Here is a 24,574-nt window from a genome sequence, read left to right as displayed (position 1 = left end):
ATTTAGATGAAGAATAAAAAAAATCCCATACAAATACATAGAAAACTTCCTCATAATGGATGTCTAAGGGCAGTTATTTTTAAAAAGAAACTAAATTTGTAGAATCGGACCTTTTAGAAATTTTTCTAAAAAATTCATAAAAATCTCATTATTATTTCATTCTTTATTATTAGAGCATAACAGACGTTGCTTTGCATTATATAATTGCATTGTATACACAATTTTAAAGAGCATCCTGAAAGAACACTTCCTGAAGGTGTTTGTATTCCTGGAATACTTTGCTTTTGTGTAACTTGCTAACACAAGCCACAACGTTTAAGGATGGTAAAACACTAGGTTAGTGGTCTTAAATATATTTTAGCCAAAAATAAAGTTCTTTTTTTAATTACTGTTTTTAAAAATGAGATGGATCTAATCATTTTTGTCTCACCCCTTGTTACCAGTGATGTTTGCTTAAATTTTCCAGGTGTGCTTACAAAGAATATACAATCACCATAAAAAATGGTATTTATATACATCCTGTTTAAATCACCTGCTATTACATAGTATACATAACATAGAGTTCTGAGTGCGGCACATGACAACAAGACACTGTTCATGGAAAACATTATACATATCATGTTTCATGAAGAAGCTTGGTAGAAAAAACCTGTACAAATCATTTTTTTTATATAATGATCAAGGATTTTATTATCATAGTCTCTCTCATCAGTTTCATATCATTACAGAAAATGTTATTGTACAGAGTTTGTTCAGCAATGTCTCCTCTTTGCTCGGTAAGTTTTCTCCGCAGTGCTGGTCACGTAGATCTGTACAACACGGTTTGTGTTTTTTACTGTACAGGTTTGTGTAGTAGGTTAAAAAGGCTCTCAGCACTTAAATAAGCTGTTTTAATCAGCATGTTTATATATATATTATATATATATATATATATATATATATATATATATATATATATATATATTCAAATAAAAGATTATCCAGTGACTCCACCCCCTGGGGGTTAGGGAAGGAGCTTCACCAGGTTAGGTGACTAATAAGGAAGCTTCAGGGATCGGGCAGGTGGTTTCGTGTTCCCCCACACAAAACCCCCACTGCGTACATAAACAAGACTCACAAGAGAAACAACAAGCAAAGCTCTCGGTGAAGCCATAATGGTGCGTACGGATGAGGAAAAAAACCCAGAGGGTCGCAGGTTGTGAAACTCTCTATTCACCTCATGATACTCATGTTCGAGCTATCAGATCCGTTGTTGTTTAGCCAAAAATGTATTTTACACAAGGACCCAATTACCCCAATACCCCAAGTTTGCACAGTTTGCTAAACTGGGGGCGGTCATTCTCCATTACTTGTTAGTTACATTATCCCTGTAGCGCCAGTAAATGAATAATGAAGCAAAACTCAGACACCAAACACCATATGTTGGCTGATCAATTACATTTTAGGGGTAAAGAGGAAGTTGTGTAAAAATGAATTTTTAGCCAAACTATCGCTTTAAGATGAGGAAATGATGTATATATTTTTTTTTCCTGGCAGGCACCTACTGCTTTCTATTAAAATGCTACAGCTATATCGATAAGGTCTAGCATCGAACACACAAAGCAATCGCAATGAAAAGAACAGAGCTGTCTTAATATAATAATCATGAGAAGAATAATGATCATAATCAATAATAATAAGAGTAATAATTATAATAATATATTACAGAATAAATCTCTTTTTTTACTTAAAAGTTATTTTTTTAAGGTTTTAAATACTAGTATCTTTTTTAAATCTTTTTTTTTTAAATATGTATCTAGTAGTTTTTCGTGATCGAGATGTCGACTATACTTCAACGTTATCCAAATCAATAAAAACTAGCTGTGCCATTGCATATTACAGAGATAGTCGATGATATGTGGGCATGCACCGTGAACCACCGCTCGCTCGCAGCTCTATGCTCCCTCTATCCCTCTTTCCATCGCTGATGACATCATAGCCGCCCTATGACCATGACGTCCACCACCTCGCCTTTGTGCAGCTCCACGTATTGCTCTGTTTTGGGAGGTAGCATGAGGAGGCCGTTGGCGCTGCGCATGCTCATAAGTCGGCTGTTCACCTGGTTCCCTGTGTACAAAAAACAAAATGAGGACGAGAGAGTTAAATCGCAGCCCTTAAAAAAGAGCAGACAAATAAATCAGGAAAAGAATAAGTTGGTGTGTTAAGAAGTGTTATTTTGGCTTTGTTCATTGAAAAAGTTTACCATTACACCAGTGGTCATAAGAAAAATACACAAAATGCTATGAAAAATGACCATTTCTTCTAACTCAGACCAGAGGAGCTGGAAAAGATGAGGGTTTTAGCCCCATGAGACTATGACTCACCATTTGCATTATTATTACCTCACTAACTCTTCTAGTGATTGAATGATGACTGTCCAATGGCTGTATACTAACAACTGTGCCACCTGCTGAGGGACCTGTTCTGTTTAACAGCTTGACATGTAAGTTTTACATTACATGTACTAAATTACAGACATAAGAAATAAGGTTTCTAGTACTGGTAAACCTTGTCATTTATTTGTGGTGTAAAATGTTTTCAGTCCTCAAAAGAGCAAGGACTTTTATCAGTACTTGGGAAGATTAAGCCCTAGAAGCCCCACCATCGCAAGGCAACTGACTCATACTGAGACTGTAGATTCATTTCATGCAGCCCATCACTCGTGTTAAACAGAGTGTAACGCCACCTAGACAGGCTGTTGAAATATATCAAATTGTAGCTTCCATCTAATATCATGACCATAAAATGGGGTTATTTAATGTCACAACAACAAGGACTTAAATCAGTGTTCTTTAGCTCACAGAACGTGCAGGACAAATAAAGCATGTTTATTTGAGCTTATTGACAGGACAAGATGAATAAAGATGTATGTATATAAGGTTTGGATAACCCTGGTCAAATTACATATTTCGTTGATATTTGAAATGAAAAGTAAATACAGTTTCTGGAGAGTTAGTACTGCAGGTATTTTGTACTGAATTTCATGAAATAATAATAATAATAATAAAACCAAGAAAATAATAAAATTAATTAAATAATAAACCTCTGTGCTATATGCAAAGATTTGGACAAGATACTTATTTGTTGTTTAGAAGCAACCCTTCTTCAGTCTGATGTCTTTGTACAACAGAATGATGCACCACTACTCCTGTGTCAGCTAAACCATGCCATCATTTAGAGGTCAGAGAATTTATTATTCTCAAATTGTTGTTCCTTATGCTTTACCTGCCTAATGAGGTCTTTAATAACTGGAAATGTCTCCAACTCCAAATTTTTGACATGCCACATTTCTGAGTTTATTTTTTTTTATTTTTACATTAACATTTAACATGATATCTAAAGTAACTCCATTAACATTTAAAGATAAAATATTTCCTGCATTGGTTGTCTTTACTTCTTTCCCATACATACAGGTGTGCCTACCTGTGCTCTGAGCCCATGGCAGCGGCTCCTGATGGTGCCATGTTAAAATACAGCGGTGATACTCAGGACGTGGGTCCAGCTTTACATCACAGGACAACTGCAGATGCACAACAAGAGCATTTCATCCACTTGCTTGCTAGCATTAACCCTGTTTTCACTATTAAAGTCAAATGGATTTGGTTGAAGTCTACAACCAAGTACAGTTCTTATATCAATATGAACCATTAGACTGTAATTAGTTCAGTTAAAGCTCAACAAGAAAACTCTATGTAAAACATGAAAAGCATGAAAACATGAAAACATTTAACAGCATTAAAACACACGTAACATATTTCGATTTGACCAATTTCCAGTTTTTACTTTTCAATCTATTGGCAGAGAATTTTGTTTCTTTCTAGAAATAAATCTTTAAATTTCTACAAAATTGTCTGCCAACAGAACAAACCATTTGTCAAGAAAGAAATATGATTAATAAATACAATATCTTGTAATATTATAATAGATACTAGAAAAGATAGAATTGGATAGATTTTGCAGAATTAATAAAGTAAAATCAGCTCTTAACAAGAATCTGAACGCTATTAAACATGAGGATTGTACACAATAGTATGACTGGCTCTTACTCTAGCTTTAATGATGGTGGGTCGTGGGTCCAGGATTCCCTGCATCTTCCTCAAGGCAGGTATTACAAAGAGATTACACGTAACCACGGCTGACACGGGATTCCCTGTGAAAAACAAATTATTTTACTTATGTGTGAGCTGAGACAGCTAATCTGGGCTATAAAAGGAAACTTCACTATCAGTGAAAAATAGACTTTGCCTTCTTAAATGTTATTAATATATCTGACACTTTGACGAAAATGTATGTTATAATCAGAAGGCATATTAGGGTTTGATTTGATTACATACACACACACACACACACACACACACACACACACTCAAAGACTCTTGGAAAGGCAGAACTGCGTATGTGTGTGTGTGTTAATGTGTTAATAATCAAATCAAACCATTATATATATATATATATATATATACAGATGTATATATATATATATATATATATATATATATATATATGTATATATATATATACAAAAAATAATCAGAATACAAACAAAAACAGAATACAAAACAAAAAAGTCTTATGGCTAATAAATACATACCAACAAACTCTCTCACCATCCCTACCTGGTAGAGCAAAAATTAGCTTTCGTGTACCGTCCATGTCCAAAGTGGCAAATGTTGTAGGGAGACTATATGGAAGAACAAACACAAATAATATGACTGCTGCTTTTCAGAACTGCTTTTCAGAACATTGCCTACTCATTCATCCACTCACCCGGGTTTCATAAAGACACGCCCAAAGTGAATCTGAGCATGGAGGTCAATATCCAACACCTGCTTCAGGTAGTCCTGTTGAAACAGGCCAATTAAAGGTCCACATTAATGATGATCGAAACACGCATTCTCATAAAACCCCAGACAGTCCCATATGGCAGGCAAGGAAAGTCATACATTATTTATCACCATCTCTTACTGCTGTGGGAAGATTCACCTGCATCTAAACTGAGCCACGAGATGTCAGCATGGAGTTAAAGTGTGTACATTAGACCAGCCCTGTGTGCCTATAGTCTCAGCAGAAGCTCATCAACTTCCCCTCATGACAAAAAAATCCATGAAAACTACCTCACTAAAGGAAAACTTTATTTGTATACACACTTCATATGCGACCACCAATATCAGTGTCCTTTACTAAGTTATGGATAAAAGCATTTAGGATAAAAAAAATTGTATAAGGATAAAAATATAATGAATTGCACAAAGAAAGGGCTGAAAGAAATTTCTAGAACAATGAAGCTGAAGTGATTTTCGTAATTTATATGGTCTATTTCCTTGTGAAGCCATGTTCATTCATATAGTGACTTTATCACTGCAAGTCACCAGTCCCCAATAGGTGTTCCTACTAATAGCTGCCACACTAATAACATTTATGAGAGGGTTGCGCAACTAGCATTCCACTACTGACAATTTTCTTGCCTTTAAAATAAACGTTTTGTAGGAAGAGCATTTGTATATAAAATTCAGCATTGTATATCTGCATCATATCATAAGAGCGCCCTTTTCACGGATCAAATGATGGCGCCCTTTTCACGGATCAAATGAGCTCTGCTGTCTTCACTCGCACATCAAGTTGCTTATGGTTGCTGTTGCTTATGTCACTGGAAGTCGACAGCTCTCATAAAAAATGGATGGTTTCTGATAGGTTTGTTGCTGTCTTTGCAAATGTAGCATCCATTATAAATTACAATTTGTTAGCATGTTGACTAGCTGATAGTTTAGACAGCCAAATAGCTAATTAGCTAGCTGAATAAGTTCCAGCAGCTGTCAAGCATGTTGGGACTAGCTAGCTTTGAATATTTATTATGAAAAAGCAATGCTAGATTTGTCAAATATTAAGCATGTAGTGCTCCCATTTGTAGCTATCCCATAATTGTAGCACACCTCTAAAGGCTATTCAAATAAAGCTCCTTTGACCTGATAGAGCAACCTGGTAGGGATGGAAATTTAGGCATGGAACTAATTCAATTCCTAAAAGTCCTAAAATAAGTCCTCACCTTCTCGCCCATGGACACGCCCCCTGAGGTGATGATGACATCGGCACGGCTGATGCCCTCGTTCAGGGCATTCAAGAGGTCATCTGGGCTGTGGGAGGAGACAGGAAACCGCAGCAACTGTTACCATGGTAGCAACGGTATCAGAAGTAGTAACAAACAAAAAAAAAAGGTTCATCTTTTCCATGTGGTCGAAAAACATATTTGTTATCATGTCGAATTTTTACATCATGGCATGGCATGTGTGAAATTTGTACTAGTAAAGGCCAAAAAGAAATAAACAGCTAATGTAGGTCATACAAAATAAAGTTAACCTTACATTAAAATGTAGAAGATAATAAACTGTACATGGACAGGGAAATCGAAGTGAATGTTAAAACACTTATAATGTTAAAATTGTTGCTTTTATAGTATACCTGTATATGAAGAATCTTTCTTTTATTTTAAAATGCGGATTTCAGTGTATTAAAATGATCTGATAAAGTACAGTCCACCCTTGAAGGTTCTACCCCAGCATCTCAGCTACATTAGTTCCCTTTTTCTCTGTTCAATTGAAGTGTTTCTTTAAAAAGATAGTGAATGGGACTTTGAGATTGAATATATTTATATGAGTACAGACATAGGACCAATTCTCAAAACAATTCCTAAATGAAGCTTTATGCCATCGTTGAGTCATTTACATCATGACAAGGTGTCCACATACTTTGAGTAATGTAATGTGTTTCGTACTTTTTGTAACTTAAAATAGGCAGCTTGTTGAATAAATTTGTAATACTGTACTGCAACAGGCTGATCATGATATGAATCAATTATTCCCTGTATCTAATCCAGCCTGCATATTTCTGTATAGAATGTAAACTATATGGTTAAACATATATGGACACCTGAACATTACATTTACGGCATTTAGAAGACGTCCTTGTCCAGAGTGACATATTTTTATCTCATTTTATGCAATTGAGGGTTAAGGGTCTCGCTTAGGGGCCCAGCAGTGGTAGCTTGGTAGACTTGGGATTTGAAATCACAATCTTTTGATTTTTTTAGATCTACACCTTAAACACTAGGAACATGATCATGACCCCCACATGTGAGCATTTCCCAAAAAGTTTGCAACAACCTTGGAATCACATTATCAAATTCAATTTCAAATATTGCCTAAAATGTCTTTGTATGTTGTAGCAATAACATTTCAGGTCACTGTATCTGAGGCTGCCAGTACAGTTTCAGCATGACCATGCCCCAGTGCACAAAAAGAGGTCCATGAGTAAATGGTTTGCCAAGGTTGGTGTGAAAAAACTGCTTCCAGTCCAAAGCGATCTGCAGAAAGCCCTGCCCTCAAGCACATTCAACACCACTGGGATGATCTCAAACACCAACTCCACTTCACTAATGCTCTTAAATGGGTAAATCCCGACAGCCATGCTCTAAAATCTAGTCTAAAGCCTTCCCAGAGGTGTTCAGGCTATATGTGTTTAGTGTTTAGTTTAGAGATGTACAAGATGTCAAGATTCTCACTTGTCTCCTACGATGCCCAGGTTAATGGTGGGGTAGCCGTGCTCCTGGATAGTGGCAAGCAGCGTGGAGCGGTTTGAGTCACGGATCTTCCCTGGGTGTAGATCGTCCTCAGGGTTCAGCAGCTGAAAAAGTGAATTGGTTACACCGTCAAACAAACACAACCCTTATCACCTTTAATAAAAACTGGTCTGGTTAGCATTATTCTGTAGAAATTTGACAATGGTTACAAGTACAATTTTAATAAAAGAACATTTAAAGAAAGACACCTCATACTTTTTAATTGTTTATAATTATGTTTACTGTTGCTGAATGTTTGCAAAATGAGTTGCGTTCTTCATAAATTGTAACATCTAAAAACACCCCCAGCCTTTCCTTTTTTTGTCTATTAATGCTTGTAAAACAAAAAAAGAGCTTATGTTAGCAATAAGCCAGAACTTTTAAAGTCTGATGTAAATGTAAATGTCAGAATATGTTTAAAAAACACACACTGTCAAAGTAAGTTTCCTTTCCTTTATATAAGGAATGAGTTGTTACTATATAAACAATAATGTATTTGAACATGCACCGAAATTTGTCATTTTACTCTTGCCCATATAAGCAGGGCTCTCAAGTTTTGAAGACAGGCAAGCGTGACATCTCCAAAACCCAAGCAACCCCCCACCCCCACCCCCACCCCAAGCTGTTTCGTGCTGAGGTTTTGTTCAAACCGACCATCGAAAATACCCTCTATAATGAATATGTTTTTTTTTCATTGGTTGTTGCGTTAAATATTACCCAGATAGGGCTATTTTCTGATTGGCTATTGTGTAGCCTCTTTTTTTTGATTTGCTGATAAGTGTCAGGCTCGACTAAGAACTCCAGACTCGACGCGCTTGATTCCTGCCCGGTTCCATAGAGACAGCGGTGCGGACAGATACATTTTGGGTGCTGCGGCTTATTAAATATATGATAAATAGTCAAAAGGTTTTTCTGCATGAGAAATACAATGTTTGGTGGGAGAGCGTGACAAAAGACCGAAATGCGTGACTGTCACTCTCAATGCGTGACACTTGACAGCCCTGTATAAGTACTGCGTGTGAATGTTATGTGTTCGTGTGTGTGAGTGTGAGAGAGAAAATTCCGACCTCGTTTCCTGTAGACATTACGGCCACCACAGGGAACTTGTGCACTTCCACTTCTGTGACTCCCACTGTGGCCAGCAAGCCGATCTCCGATGGGCCCATATGAGTGCCTTTGGCCAAAACACACTCTCCACGCTTTATGTCATGACCAATGGGCCTGAAACACACATATACGAGGTGTCTTTCATGATAAGTTCAACGATTACAGTGGACCAAACTAAGGCGTTTATTTACAAATGTAAGCAACTGCTGCTGTTGTTGCATGTAGATATAATCTATCCAGTGTTTGTAACTTTTATTTCCAAAAACCACAGTATTAGCTATATAAAGCTATGTATAAGTTATACATATAGCTATGTCTTCCATTTTTACATGTCAGGCAGTAAATGGAATTTAATTGTATGTAAGAACCCTTTGTGATTGAGGAACAGTCAGACCACAGAAGCCATAGATGTCCTTCAAGCCAATTCAAATAGTTGCTACGCTATTGCTGAAATTCAGAATCAGAATCAGAATCAGAAAGGTCTTTATTGCCAAGTATGTTTTCACATACGAGGAATTTTTTCTAGTACAGGAGCTCCACAGTGTAAACATATAGCAGTGGTAAGAAATGAACACATAAATAATAGACAGTTGTATGTGCAAATTGAAATATAAGTGTGCAAATTGAAGTAAAGATGTGCAAATTCAAATATAGATGTGCAAAATAAAATATAAATGCGTACTTGTAGACAATGTAAGAATAGGGTTTGTTCTGTGTATGTTAGGTGTTCATCAGATGTATGTTAAGTGTTCATCAGATGGATTGCCTGAGGGAAGAAACTGTTCCTATATCTGGTCGTTTTGGTGCTCAGGGCTCTGTAGCGTCGGCCAGATGGCAACAGTTCAAAGAGTAAGTGTGCTGGATGTGAGGGGTCCAGAGTGATTTTCTTTGCCCTTTTGCTCACTCTGGAGAAGTACAGGTCTTGGAGAGTGGGGAGAGTTGTGCCAATGATTCGCTCAGCAGTCCGGACTACCCTCTGTAGTCTCCTGAGGTCGGATTGGGTGGCTGAGCTAAACCAAACAGTCACTGAAGTGCAGAGGATGGATTCGATGATAAGTGCAGAGGATGGATTCGATGATATTGTAATTGATATTGAAATTGTAGCTCTGGGTCATGTAAGTGCAAAAAAAATTAAATTGTCACTGATGCTTTGTTGTTTGCTTGTATGACAGTAGATTCATGCAGGTAAGTTGCTAGCTTCTATCAGGCTAGTCACTAAGGCTAACTTGATAGTTAGTTGGTCAGTTAGCTAGCAGTGAAGTTCCACTATCAGTTGTGTAGTAGTGTTCAGCTACCAAAAAGCCATCGGTTAAGCGGATAAATTTGAATACACAAACACAGTACGCTAAAAATAATTAGTTTCGAGTGAGCTTTAAAAATGGCGCAAGGCATATATCATACATGCAAAATTAAATTAATTTAAATTGCTTTTACAATGCATTCAGATTGAAATAAACTCTCTCTGTCTCTCTCTCTCTCTCTCACGCACACACACACTCACACATTACCTGATGTCCTGTCCTGGACGTGCTTGCACCAGAATGCGTACTTCAAGTTCCTCTGTTCCCTGCATACAGAATTCAACATATTATATGGCAAAACAAAATCTGTGCTTTATTTCAGATACCTTTTTTATTGTACAGCTGCATTGCAAATCCAAATTTTTCTTGACTCAGATAGTTATGTTTTCAAATTTAAAATTTCCAGTAATTGGCACCAAATGACACACACACACACACACACACACACACACACACACACACACACATACACACACCATAAAATAAACTCTGTTATCCCATACGCATTATGTCCATACAAATTCTCTTTATAGTTACAAGAAAATACCCATATAGTACCTAGATCATTTGTGCTGTGGAAATGTGCTTATATATTAATTAGAAGTCATTATAAAGCATATATATTAAATATATGTTGGACTTTTAGTGGACTATAATAAAACACAATTTGCAGGAAAAAAATGTAATATAAACTTGTAACTAAACTAAAACAAAGGATGACTATAATCATTTAAAAGTGCATTTAAAAGGAAAATCTACCAGGTAATAAGTGTCAAATAAGAGCTTATTACACTGTAGTAAAAGATTTATAGATGCTAGTTAGTTATAAACGTCACAATGTACAAGCATATGTAAACTTGGCATCATTGCTCAATGCTTGTAGAAAACAAGCATTGTGTTAAACAGATTGTATTTCTAGATACTGGTGTATTTATATTTCAGTGCCGAACAGTATATATCTCTTATTACAATATAACAGAGCAGTTACACAAATGTATTAGTGTTTTTAAAGGATTTACTAGCTTATACTTTTATAGTATTCCATTAGCTTGGACTCCAGGGTTGAAAATCTGGATGCTATTTTAAGCCCTAATTTACGGATTAAATATTAAGACAAAAAAAAAATGGCATTATGCAGTAGAGTGACATAATTTCAATAAAAAGATGCAATATAAGGGAATTTTTGCCTAAAAAAGAAACAATTACCTTACTGGAAGTAATCACAAACTACTTTCCATAGGGATTTAGGTAAAAAGCTCAAAACAACTTTTTGAAGGAGGGTGAGCAGAAATGTACTGTAGATACAGAATTTCTGTGCTTTTATTTGGGTTTTTAGTGCATAACTGTGCAAACTCACATCCTCAGATTCTCTCAGTAGCTCCGTGTCTTCCACCTGCACCACAGCATCGGCTCCACATGGGATAGGAGCTCCGGTCGTCACCCTCATCACCTGACCTGGCATCACTGTGTGCGTTGGCTGTGGCAGAAACAAAAAAATGTAAAGATAGATAGACACACAAACACACACACACATACATCCCTTCATAAACAGTGCAGTGAGATGTAGTTTTGGGTTATAAACTGCATTCTAAATTATAAATAACAAAAAGAAATCAAGATTTAAACTTTCCAGGTTAAAGCACAACTTTTTCAGGTACTATCTAAAAAATAGCTTTTCTAGCTAAAATTAAGTATCCGTGTGTATACGTGAGTATAGGTGTGTGTGTGTATGTGCATGTGTGTGTGCGTGTGTGTGTGTGCGTGTGTATTCACCTGCTCTCCTGCCTGAGACTCGCCGATGATGAAACGGTCACCAGGACCATCGGCCGCTGGAGACGTGAAGACCAGAAACAGACATCGTAAAACTCACTGCACACTAACACTTTAACAACACACAAACACACATTAACTCAGGAATCATTTATCAAACAGCAAAAACAATATGTATGTATACATACATATTATAACATATATACATTATATATATACACACACATCACTCATTAGTTGAATGTAGGCTATATAATGAACTTGTTTTCAATATATAATTTTTTAAAAAAGAAACACACAACAATATATCCAAACCTGATTTGTTATTAATACAAACACACAAAACACAGAATAATAGAAATTCCAGTGGGGACAGCATGGCCTTGCAAACAACTCTTTGTAGTACACACAGACTTTAATCAACGACTGAAATCTTGTAATGAAGGGAGTCAGTGACTAGTGATTAGACGCAAGGCCTTCAGCCTCCCTGTCTGTCTGTCTGTCTGTCTGACATTGACATCACTCATTATGGAGCATTACATGAAATTACAGCATTTAGAAAATGGAGTTAAGACATAGGTAAAAAAATAACTAGGCTTTGAAGTGGTCTGTCTGGCCCCCTGAGAGAGAAACACAGTGCTTCTGTGGGAATTCTATAATAAAAGGGTGAGCCGTTTGACATTCATCCCTTCGAGAGGCTTTTCCTGAGTGCACTCTGCAGCAGACATGACTGATATATGGAATACGGAGGTGTGACACAGGGAGTGAAGCGTCAATTAACATGGAGTGTCATAATACGAGGCAAACACACACTCATCATTTGAGTTGAGTGTGACAGAGAGACAGAGAAAGAGAGAAAAATTGACAGAGTGAAAAAGAGAGAGGCAAAGGGAGAGAGATTGAGGGAGGTGTTGATGAATCACTGTAATATCAGTATAAAGGTAGCAAGTATTATGTATTATTATGTAAGGAATAGACCATGATGGGGGTGTTCTGTTATAGGAAATAACAGAAAGTAATAAATGACAGGAGGGTGTGATATGAAGTGAAGGATTACCACCATAAGGTTGAATATGTTCCAGTAGCAGCACATCTCAAAGTGTTTTATTCCTCTTAAAATACAGTGATTTGTCAGTGATAACAATTTTGTCATTTACGCAAGAGAGACGTGACATACATACGTCATGCATTATCTGTTATCTATTTATTGTTAATGTTTAATGTTGGAGGAACATTAACTGTATCATGTTAATAAGAAACTGCAAATTCAGCCTGAAGACTTCGCTGGGCTGGGAAAATGTCAAGGTACAGCTTTATATCTTACTGTTACAAAACCTGTTACTGTGAAAATCTGTTATTTTGGAGTGTATACTACATTACATTTTTTTTCTTCTTCTTTTGTCTGCTCCCTGTTCGGGGTTGTCACAGCGGATCATGTGGTCCGCATATTAGATTTGGCACGGGTTTTATGCCGGATGCCATTCCTGACGCAACCCTCCCATTTTTATTCCCGGATTGGGACCGGCACTGAGAATAAACTCTTCAGTGGCTGGGTTAGCTCCCTGCCCGGAAATCGAACCCGGGCGGCAGCAATGAGAGCGCGGGATCCTGCCGCTGGACCACCAGGAGGCCCGTATACTACATTACATATACTACAACAAATTATAATTAGAGCAGCCAGTTTAACTGGGTAAAAACAGGGTGTAGATTTTGGGGCATTAATAATAATTTAATATTGCACACACAAACATGCACACAGTATTATTCAAAGAAAATATTAATCCTGTACCTCGCACAGCATAGCCATCCTTCACAGAGGCGGGAAAAGGAGGCAGGTTGTCTTTGGCATAAACATCCTGAGCCAGAACTCGGCCCATTCCATCTAATGGAGAAACACAGAAACACACGCACACACACACTTCTGCTTAGAGACAGATTAAATATAATATTTTGCATCATTGTAGATTAACACAGGCATTTATTATCATGTTTTGTATATCTACAGAAAAAACAACTGGCGTACATGAATCGTGTGATTTCGCTTTACTCAGATTTAATGTTTTATGTTAATGTAACAGTAAATTGTGTAAATGTGTTGATTAAAATTCTATTTTTAAGTCACAATGCTTGCTTAAATGTTTTAAGAACTTTTCAATTGCTCATTTTTTATTTCCATAGCAGGGTCAATATGAAAGGAAAATGTAGGAGTGTCTCATCCTGAGCAGCATTACAGACTTAAAATAAAGAGTTAGCTACAGTGCTAGCATAACTACATCTCCAAGTATGACATGGTTATACATATGCAACTACGTATGTTGCATATGTACGTGTGTTTTATTTTTGTTTACAAAAATGCATATTCGAGTTGGTAGACCATCTTTACCAGCTCATACTGGAAATGATGACTGGAAGGTACTGGAAGGATGGGAAAAGATTCCAAATTAAAGCTACTAATCTAAAAAAAATCTTAAACAATTATTAGTCAAATTAATATACCAGCTGGTAAATTGTCTCATCCTGTGTTTTGGCAGCTGGTAGCTGTTTAGACTATGCTGAATTTTTCAGCAGGGTAGCATTGCTGTTGCTATGGTTACCACACATAAGATGCAAGCGATTTTTCACCTGCTGTATAAAAAAGCTATGCTAATTGGGAAAATGATGACATATGATAGGGGAAGCAGAAAGGCAGATGGAGTGGTGAGAGATTTGTCCCCTGCAGGGTAAAAGAAAAATTCCTTGAAACTGGCAACTCTTTGTAAGTACATTATGTTTTTAAACTGAATTTGGAGTTTACATTTCTTCACCAAACCACATCACAATATATGCACAAGAAGGTTGCTATAATCGATCATGCTTAAAAAAGATGCTGTTCTGATCATTGAAATAAGAAAAATGCATTTCCCAAGCAGGAAAATATACAGATCACAGCAGAGAAAAGCTTGATGGGCAAGCAAGAGAGATAAAAAAGACACAGAGGAGAAGAAAATGTACTTAATATAGACAAATAGAGAGAATAGGAGATATGTTACAATAATGATTTCTATTTAATCTATGAATGGCTACCCTTTTTCTATAAAATAAATTATTCTGTTAATAAACATGGAATGAGTGCTGGACAGCTGGAACCTCAGAATAACACAGTCAGATAGATCCACAGGAAACCTTCATATACAAATTTCTCCACCTATCACTGCAGGTAAACATACTTTTACATATAATTGCATCACTTGTGATTAACATTAATGTTTGTTTTAGTTGAGGAAATTCTGTAGTTTTGAGAAATCTGTATTGCAACAAATGTCCGAATTTAACAGTTTTCCCAAGCCAGCACACATATACCACATTTTCAGGGTAAAGCTATTACATGATTTTATTTTAGATTAATTACAGCAAATTGCTGTTATTTAACAGACGCTTTCATTTGACAGCTTATACAGAATCCATAAGTTTGTGTTTTAAAAGTGTGGCACAACCCTTACTAACAGATCATAACATTCTGGTCACTAGTGATGAACTGAGCTACCAGTGTCCACGTGTGTGTTAGTAATGTGGGTATGTGTGTATGCTGACCTCTGTAGTTGATAATCTCAGTGCCCAGAACTGGTGTCATCTCGAGCACAGTGATGAAGGCTTTATCCATGGAGGTGAGCGGGAATGGGGACATACGGTGCCTCCGTGCCACCTTAGTGATGTCCACTGCACTGTGACCTGCACATACAAATGATAATACAATACATACGTGTACACACACACATAAGCTCACACAAGCACACTTTTAATCAGATTTAATCAGCCAACACAGACTTTTTAAAGTGTACCCAAAGAAACAAAATTGAGGAAACAGCTGGGAATATTAATTTTTACCTCATACGTGTTGAAAAATATCTAGGAAAAGACTAATATTACACCATAAGTAGTATTAGTTTTAAGTCCAGTTTCTGTAACATGATAAGACCATTGTAGTGTTAATTTCGTCAGACGAGACGAGACGAAATATGTTCGTCAACAACCTTTTTTTTTCATGACTAGACTAAATTAACATGCATTATTGTTGATGAAAAAAGACGAGACGAAAATGTTTTGTATAAAATAAAAACTAAGATAAAATCTCTCTTCATTTTCGTCTACAATTGTCTCTGCTTTTTCATCAGCTGTTACCCTTTAAAATATTCAGCACGAGTTCGCGGCTTCGCGCTGTGCTCAAGTTACAGGTCCGCGAAGCGGATCCCGCTTATTATATTGCTATCTACCAAATAAATCAATAATTTGACACAAAATGATGATTTAAAAAGGAGTTTATTGATTTAAAAACGATTGTATTGCTTCCGCTAAAGAAAACAGTGCGCTCTGTCTCTACGGTAAGAATCCTGTGTGTCCATGGCAACGCTCTGTTTTTCATGGCAACGGTGTGTTATAGTTCGCAGTGGTCTGTTATCAAGTAATAAAATAGTGTGTGCGTAGAAAGAATTCGTCCACACGCCGCTCAAATAAATAAATAATTAAAATAAATAAATAAAAGCTCCTGAGCACAAGTCCATCCCTGGTCTAGGCGGCTTTTTGTGTTAAATTATATTTCCTGTCGCTGCGCAGGCTCTTTTATTGTACATGACAGCTTATGTCCCGATGACCGGTCTTTGCATTACGATTAAAAGCAGTATCAATAAAGTAAAAAATGTGATGTGCAGTCAAGTTCGAGTGTATGCACTGTTTAAACAAGTGTTCTCAACTTCTCACTGATACTTTTGTGATTCGCGGAGTTTTGACAAGTTTTATAGCCTTGATATTGTTTCTTATTCAAAAGTGGTGACAGAAAAAACTCAGCACCCCCAACCTGAAACCTCTTCCCACGCCCCTGTCACAATCACATCATAATCAAAATTAATAATTAGGCTTAAAAGCAAATGTATATGTAAGGGAATTAAGTTTAAGAATTACATGTAATATTGCTCCAAATATCATCAATAATGGTGTGTGCAATGCCATGTATAACGCATTAAGTTGGTAATTTATATATATATATATATATATATATATATATATATATATATATATATATATATATATATATATATATATATATACACCTACAGTTTTGATCTTAGGCTTTTCATTAAGTTATTTATTTCCACTATAACACTTGAGTTCCTGATATTATTGCATTTAATGAGGCCTCGTTGTATTTATTCTTACAATAGATTCCAGATGTGGTCAAGCTACAATTTTTTGACTAAAACTAGACAAAAATTAAAAGACTTTTAGTCGACTAAAACTTGACTAAAATGACAAGACTTTTAGTCGACTAAAACTAAGACTAACAAAAAAGATATGTGAATGACTAAATATGACTAAAACTAACAAGGACATTTGGCACAAGACTAAGACTAAGACTAAATTAAAAATAGGTGACGAAATTAACACTAGACCATTGTGACAGATCATTATTATGAGCTGAACAAGATGAACAAGATTAGTTCTGCTGTCTTACGTCGTTTTTCATACATCGTTTCTCATCTTTAATCGTGTAGAAATAATTCATGTAGATGTTCTTAATATTAATATTTTCATAATATGTCAAATTCAGAGCCTTAAGCAAATATGACCTTGTTCTGGACATCAGGGTTTTCCTTGCTGAAGTAATGGAACGTGTTTAGTTAAAAAATCATTATGGCTGAGAAGACGTGATCTTCAGGTGGTCAGAATTAATTGATTATTGTTGCTTTGTGCACACTATAGTATGTTAATTCTATTCAGAAATATTGTGCATGAATTGACTGTGAATAGATCAAAAGGAATAAGATTGGATCATTGGCACCTCACAACACAGGGAAATCAGAGAAGGAAATGATTTTTAAAGACCAGCCCTTGAATCTGGACACCTTTGGTGGCCAGAAGTGAATTAATCCCAACGTGGTAGCATGAATCTGCTGTAAGTCACACACTCAATTGGTTGTACACTGACTGATACACAGACCCATACACACTAACAGACACACACTCACTCGCACACTCGAGTGACTTACTCGCCCGTAAGATATTTTCTTTGCTGCTGCATCGTGACTGCACCTGGAGAAAGACAGAAAGAAAAAGAGAAAGCAGGAGGTAGATGCTGTTAGCTTGAAAACAACATGTCGTAGATGACAATACTTAGTGAGATGTTGGCTACACTGTGAAGAAAAATGGAAATGTCATAATGTCATGTCACACCATGGAACCAAATCGATGTCATCCAGGTTTGTGGCTTGGAAACGAAGATGGAGCCAAAATTTACTGCACAATGAAGCAATGAGCAAAAGGAAACATTTAAAACAGACCGACAAGCAGCTCAGACTCTATCTTACTAGCGGTTTATCCAGCTGCCCACTGGTATACTACACTAACACACATCATTCACAAACATTCTGCCTTCTTCCTTCATCATCAGCATCAGCATGTTCCTCCTCACACGGAGATGAACTGCTTCATGTGGACCTGATTAGAAACTCTGAAGCTCAACAACATGTTATTGAGAAAAATTTGACTCTGTAGCATGTTTTTATTTTGAATCTATTCTTCTGTCTCAAAGATAACATATAATCACTCCTTTAGCTGTATATTTAAGCTGTTAGCATCTATTTCCCCCTCTAATCGAATCATAGTCTTTATATGTTGTATATACAGTGAGCTAGCAGAGCTCTGATTGACCATTGAGAGAAGAAAGCTGTCCCTAACAGTGGTAAAGTTTCTCTCTGGTTTTGCTTTATTAGGTTGTTAGAGCAAAACATTGCACTTGGAAGGCACTTGTAATTTAATCACTTACTCCTCAAGATTTCTTCAAAACTTGCTCAAACTATTTTAGCCTATTGAGAACAAGAGTCAAAATATTTACATTTCGAATAAACTGCATATGTAGGAATTCTAATTCAATCCTCTTATTACAACTTTGTTGTATTCAGCGATGTACTTTCTGGTAAATTTCTCCTTATTTTTCTTTATCTTATGCATGTTCTGCAGTTTAATCACTATTTATATATCTCTTTTATAGAAAACCATGTCACCTTCCGGTCAACAGCGACTGGCATGATGGCTTCATCCTCAAAGGACTTTTTCCCTCCAGATTGTCAATAAATATAGTGACGTAATACTCCATTTACTTCATGCCCTGATAAACACGGACATGAGAAAATATTAACTTGCAAACGTTATGGTTGTGTTTATGATAATGTTAATACTTCCATTAACCATGCCACCTAGCTAGCAAGCAGGGAATGCTATGCATAATTTTAATTTTCTTATAAACTCCATTAGATCTTTGCTGTCTATATAATATAATACATCTACATACATAAAATTTAGACATGTTTATTACTATGTATAGGTTCTGATCTCAGTACAATCAACACCATAGTACTTAAATACAGCCGTCTCAGGTTTGCTCATTAGGAATAAATAGGGATAAATACAAATCTTAAACTTTTTGTTCTAGATTTCTTAAAGTTGCTTTGAGACAATGTCCATTGTTGAAAGATCTATACAAATAATCTCAATTGAATTGAATTAAATAATTATTATTTGGATACTTTCTTACTAGTTATTAGTTATTAGTACTTTAACCTGAATCTGATTTTTAGCTGCTTTACTCACTTCTGGTTCCTAACTACTAGTTCCTAATTCATCTCATATGCACAGGACACTAATAAACCATTATTTGTTGGCAATTTTTAAAAAAGATGCCCTAATACACTGGGATTTGTAAATCTACCATTCGGAATAAAAACATTTTATTTTGTGTTCCGAACTAATCACCTTGTTGAATTGAAGGTAGGGTCCTTCCTCTTGCTTGCCTTCCTTACCCTCTATCTGCCCTAGAGCACTATCAAAAGCAGTAAATCGTAGACCACTATTTCGATCCCAGAGCAGTGCAGCTACCCTGTCACAGCTGGCTTGTGTTAGATAAGGGGAAGAGTTACAGCATGTGCATGCAGTTCGCCCTGTCACTGTGATCTAAACCCTTTCTGGAGATTAATATGGGGCACCGATTCTGCCAGACAGCCTGAAAACTAAGATGTGGAAAGATGGAGAGAGAAAAACAGAGAGAGAGAGAGAGAGAGAGAGAGAGAGAGAGAGAGAGAGAGAGAGAGAGAGAGAGAGAGAGAGAGAGAGAGAGAGAGTGGAGTTAGGCGGCTTGGGGAAAATACTGTGAAGATACAAGCGAAAGAGCAGACATGCTGTCTCCATAGCAAGTGAAATAAGAGAAAAATACAAAATAAAGGTGGGGTGAAAGAAAGAAGGAAGGAAGGAAGGAGGAAGGAAGAAAGGAAGAAAGGAAGGAAGGAAGGACAAAAAAAGGGCACTCACTCACATTAAGTGACTGAATGTAGGGTAAAAGAAAGAAGCAGCCATAAAAAAAGGAAGAGGCAAATGATTTAAGTTGACGACTGAAATAAGCAAGATGAGGAGGTGATTGTTGTGAAAAATACTTTTATGTGAGTTGACTTCTTTATAAACATCAAAATTTTTTCGATTGAAATATACAGACTATTCATGTCTTACCCCCCAAAGTCGATCGAACAAGACATGCTGGAAGAAGGCTCCTGAGTTTGTTTTGCACTGAAGATCACAAAACTCAAACGCTTATCAGAATAATTGCACTGTAACATGAGCAAGGAATTGGAGTAGCTTACTAAACCAGAGTTTAGCAGTAAGATGTTATGTATTAATTCTGACCTAAATTGAGTCATTTTGACCAAAACTAGGTTTGATAATGATCACCATTTTAATTTGTGCTATATACTGTATGTACATAGTGCTAATATAGTCATCAGCAGAGAACAAATTGTCCTTTATGTTCCTTAGCAGTGCAAAAAATTATGTCTTACTCTCTTATCTTTATATGATGATAGCGCATTTACACATGCACATATGTCAGGAAACAAAACAATGACTAACAACTAAAAAGGTAAGCAACATCGTCTGTGTGTGTGTGTGTGTGTGTGTGTGTGTAAATATGTGTGAGCAGGAAGAGAGATAGATAAGGGGGAAAAATGAGGGAAAGCAACTGAACAGCATGACCTCCACACGCAGAGAGAAGGACAGAAAAAGGGAATAGGTTTGTTTCCATCCACATGTTTGGGGAATTGTATGCAAATTTCTAAAAAAACACAGCACAAAAAAAGCAAAAGGTTTTACTTTTCCGTTGTTACTGTTTTGCTGAAGATCATAAAGAGTAGTTACTTCTTCCTGAAACTATGTCCTCTCCTCTTTACTGTGTCCCTGACACAAGCCATAAACAAACAGTAATGGATCGACTGGAACACATTAGGTCTTGATAAATAAGAAGGCACTGGCCATTATTAAGGTTCCACTGGCATATCACTGACATCAGTGTTAATCATGCCAATAAAGCACAGTGCATCTGTTTAAATGGAAAACTGTCTTCCAACAATAGCCAAGAAGTTGCTTGTATTTGTTTATGTTGCTGTTCAGCTACTTAAATTCTGTGTTGTGGCATCATTCAATATCAGACCCTAAAACATTCATCTTTCATCATTTATACCAAACATTCTGTTTCGATCACATCATCACTTAACCCTGAACACATTACGAAAGCATGTGATTTGAAAAAACAACAACAACAAAAGAAAACATAACAAATGGATGGAAACCCCACTAATGAAAGAGAGAGACATGGACAGGAAAGACAGCAAGTGGGCATTGCATATGGCCTGGTGAGGGTTGGCGATAGTTACTCGAGAGCTGAAGGTCCTATGGCTCCTTCGATCATCTTTAAGCACCTCCAACCTACACTGGAGCTACAATGGAGACAAAGTCATCAAGCATCAGTCCATCAGTCCCAAGCAACCAGGACAAAGCAAGACACAACGAAAAGGTGAGGCAACTCAAAAGACAGAGCACAGCCAACGAGTGCCAGGGAAAGAGAGACAGAGGGAGAATGAGAGAAAGTGAGAGAAAGACAAAAAGAGACAGAGAAAGAAGGAACAAGTTAGGCAGCACTTCCCCTTGAGGGGCACAAATAAGATCCTCATGAGCTTTAAATATCACTTGAAAATCAGAATATTGTTTTTTCTGGACTTTATGATGCATCAGGACTAACAGAGCTTTCATACAGGCACTGTGTGTGAGATAGTTCCAAATAAAGAAATAACTATTTATTTATTTTGACCTCAGTATTAGATCCACTACTTGCCATATATAAACAGGACAACACTAAAAACATACTTTTTATTTTTTTATTCTGAATAAGTATTACTGTAATACTACTGCTTATTCCAAATAACAAAAAAATTCATTAACATTAAACACCAAAAACATATACTGTACACTGTAAGCAATACAGACGCTAATAGGACTCAGTGGATTATATCTCTGACTCTGGTTCATAAACCTCTATGTTTGAATCCTGCTTGGCTCACCATAACCTGGTGGATGGCATGTCCACGGTATTTCACCACAGAAGCTGTGCATCTCAGCTTCAGTGATATCTGAAGTCCATTCAGCTACATGCATTTATGATTTTTGCAAGCTTAATACTTTGTGAAGTCGACCACATACACATACACATACACACACCCACACACATTCATACACTCATTCACACTTAGGTGTTATTTTATCATATCCAATACACCTGGGGTGTGGGACGAGACCAGAGAATCCTGAGGAAACTCATACAGACATTGGGAGATCCCTGAGGTTCTCTGGCCAGTGCCTGCAAATACAGTTCCTAGTGAAGAAGAAATGAAGCCAAGGAAGTGTGTGTGTGTGTGTGTGTGTGTGTGTGTGTGTGTGTGTGTGAGTGAGTGAGTGAGAGAGAGAGAGAGAGAGAGAGAGAGAGAGAGAGAGAGAGAGAGAGAGAGAGAGAGAGAGAAAGAGAGAGGGGGGACTGCATGGGAATGATGCTGTGACCTAGCAGATCATGAGGAGGTTCAGCTGAAGCAGACATTCACGTACATGAATTTTTAGTATTTACTAATTAATAATTCACACAATTTTACATATTAGACAACACTTTCAGAAAAAAGCAAGGAAACGGACTGAATGTTAGATGCTAATTCTTACTATCCCTTTAAAGTCACAGTTATTGCTTGTAGCAAAATGTAATTTCATATTAACTATTAAATATTCTAAACATTCATTCCTTCCAGATTTAATGTGAAATTCATGATTTAATTGCATTTATTTTATCTTTGTGATGCATTTGTTTTGTCTTTGTTATAGCTACGTTTTAAGAAAAATGTGTTCAGTCATGTGTTCTGGTTATATATGCCACTATAGGAAAGGGACTTGAAAGGGTTAACTGTAGCTCTGAGGGGTGTTACATGCTTTATTTCACACATTATTTTACAGTTAATGAACAGATTTGCAGTTAAATGATATATTTGCAGGTAATTTACTGATTACATTTTTTTTACACAATTACATTTTTAAAAAATTGTGTGTGTGTGTGGGGGAGTGACTAATCAGTCTAAAATTGACCTATAGCATATGTGTATGGACTGGGAATAAAAATAACAGGGAAAGGAATAAAAGAATCACAGCAAAGCTCCTGCATTCTCTTACACATTCATCAAATAAAATCATGTGCACACACACCCACAGCCACACACACACACACACACACACACACACACACACACACTGTATATATCAGCCTCATGAAATATTTGCTGAAATAAAAGTTCTAACCAAATTGTATAATTAGTTTTATCACACACACACACACACACACACACACACACACACACACACACACACACACACACACACACATACTGTATATATAGTTATGTGAAAGAAAATTAGGACACCCCTTGAAAGCCTGTCCTTTTTTTAATAAGTAAACACATGGGCATTTTAATAATAATGGAAGATTCAAGTAATATAACTAAACAAATAAAACTAAATAAATGTCTTTTGTAAATGATCTATAAAATGTAATTAAAAAGAATCCAATTTGAGGAAATGTGATCCAATGTGAGAAAAAGTAAGGACACCCCCATATTTATTTGTACTTAAAATGGATAAAATGACCTACAGGTGTATCACATCAGATGCAAATTATTAGAACATTGTTACAGAGCATTTTGAAGGAGGCTTGTTTTATTTAAACCTCAGATATTTAGTTTGGTTTCCTCTTAATTGTTGAAGTGAGAGGTGTCACCATGGTGAGATCCAACGATCTCTCTGAGGCCTTCAGAAAGAAGATTTTTGATGCTTATGAGTCTGGTAAGGGATATATAAAGATCTCAAAAGAATTTGTAATCAGCCATTCCACTGTCTGAAAATTTTTACAAGTGGAGAACATTTAAAACATCTGCCAACATGGCCAGGTCAGAACATCCAAGTAAATTTTCTCCAAGAGCAGACCGCAAGATGCATAAAGAAGTCTCCAAAAATCCTAAAATATCATCACTGGACCTTTGCTGTCTAAGAAAAACATGAGGGCAAGGCTGAAGTTTGCAGAGACAAAGGCCAAGACTTCTGGAATAATGTGCTTTGGACAGATGAGTCTAAAACTGAATTATTTGGACACCATAACAGAGGGCATGTTTGGTGTAAACCAAATACAGCATTTCAGCAAAAGAACCTCAAATCAACTGCAAAACATGGGGGTGGAAGTGTTATGGATTGGAGATGCTTTTGCTGCAGCTCAGCATCATAGAATCTACAATGAGTTCTACATTGTATCAGAAGGTGCTTGAGGAACATCTGTCAAAAAATTGAAGCGGAAATGGAACTGGATATATAT

At 36.5% G+C, this 24,574-nt stretch overlaps 1 protein-coding gene across 2 annotated transcripts in view; it reads right to left on the bottom strand.

Annotated features, from left to right (window-relative positions):
* Nucleotides 1–985: 985 nt before the first annotated feature.
* Nucleotides 986–24,574, bottom strand: part of gphnb (gephyrin b) — a 110,880-nt gene continuing 87,291 nt past the window's right edge. For both annotated transcript variants that reach the window (XM_060864985.1, XM_060864986.1), the window contains 15 exons: nucleotides 21,555–21,617; nucleotides 17,850–17,892; nucleotides 15,400–15,537; nucleotides 13,619–13,711; nucleotides 11,833–11,888; nucleotides 11,417–11,536; nucleotides 10,267–10,325; nucleotides 8,719–8,872; nucleotides 7,595–7,716; nucleotides 6,083–6,170; nucleotides 4,807–4,880; nucleotides 4,656–4,720; nucleotides 4,086–4,189; nucleotides 3,463–3,559; nucleotides 986–2,106 (listed from right to left, as the gene is read on the bottom strand). In XM_060864985.1, coding sequence (XP_060720968.1) covers nucleotides 1,973–2,106; nucleotides 3,463–3,559; nucleotides 4,086–4,189; nucleotides 4,656–4,720; nucleotides 4,807–4,880; nucleotides 6,083–6,170; nucleotides 7,595–7,716; nucleotides 8,719–8,872; nucleotides 10,267–10,325; nucleotides 11,417–11,536; nucleotides 11,833–11,888; nucleotides 13,619–13,711; nucleotides 15,400–15,537; nucleotides 17,850–17,892; nucleotides 21,555–21,617 — 1,410 coding nt within the window. In that variant the 3' untranslated portion in view covers nucleotides 986–1,972. The remainder of the gene's footprint in view (nucleotides 2,107–3,462; nucleotides 3,560–4,085; nucleotides 4,190–4,655; nucleotides 4,721–4,806; nucleotides 4,881–6,082; nucleotides 6,171–7,594; nucleotides 7,717–8,718; nucleotides 8,873–10,266; nucleotides 10,326–11,416; nucleotides 11,537–11,832; nucleotides 11,889–13,618; nucleotides 13,712–15,399; nucleotides 15,538–17,849; nucleotides 17,893–21,554; nucleotides 21,618–24,574) is intronic.

Source organism: Tachysurus vachellii, chromosome 3 (assembly GCF_030014155.1).
Source record: "Tachysurus vachellii isolate PV-2020 chromosome 3, HZAU_Pvac_v1, whole genome shotgun sequence".
NCBI lineage: Eukaryota > Metazoa > Chordata > Actinopteri > Siluriformes > Bagridae > Tachysurus > Tachysurus vachellii.
This window is presented reverse-complemented; position numbering and strand designations above follow the sequence as displayed.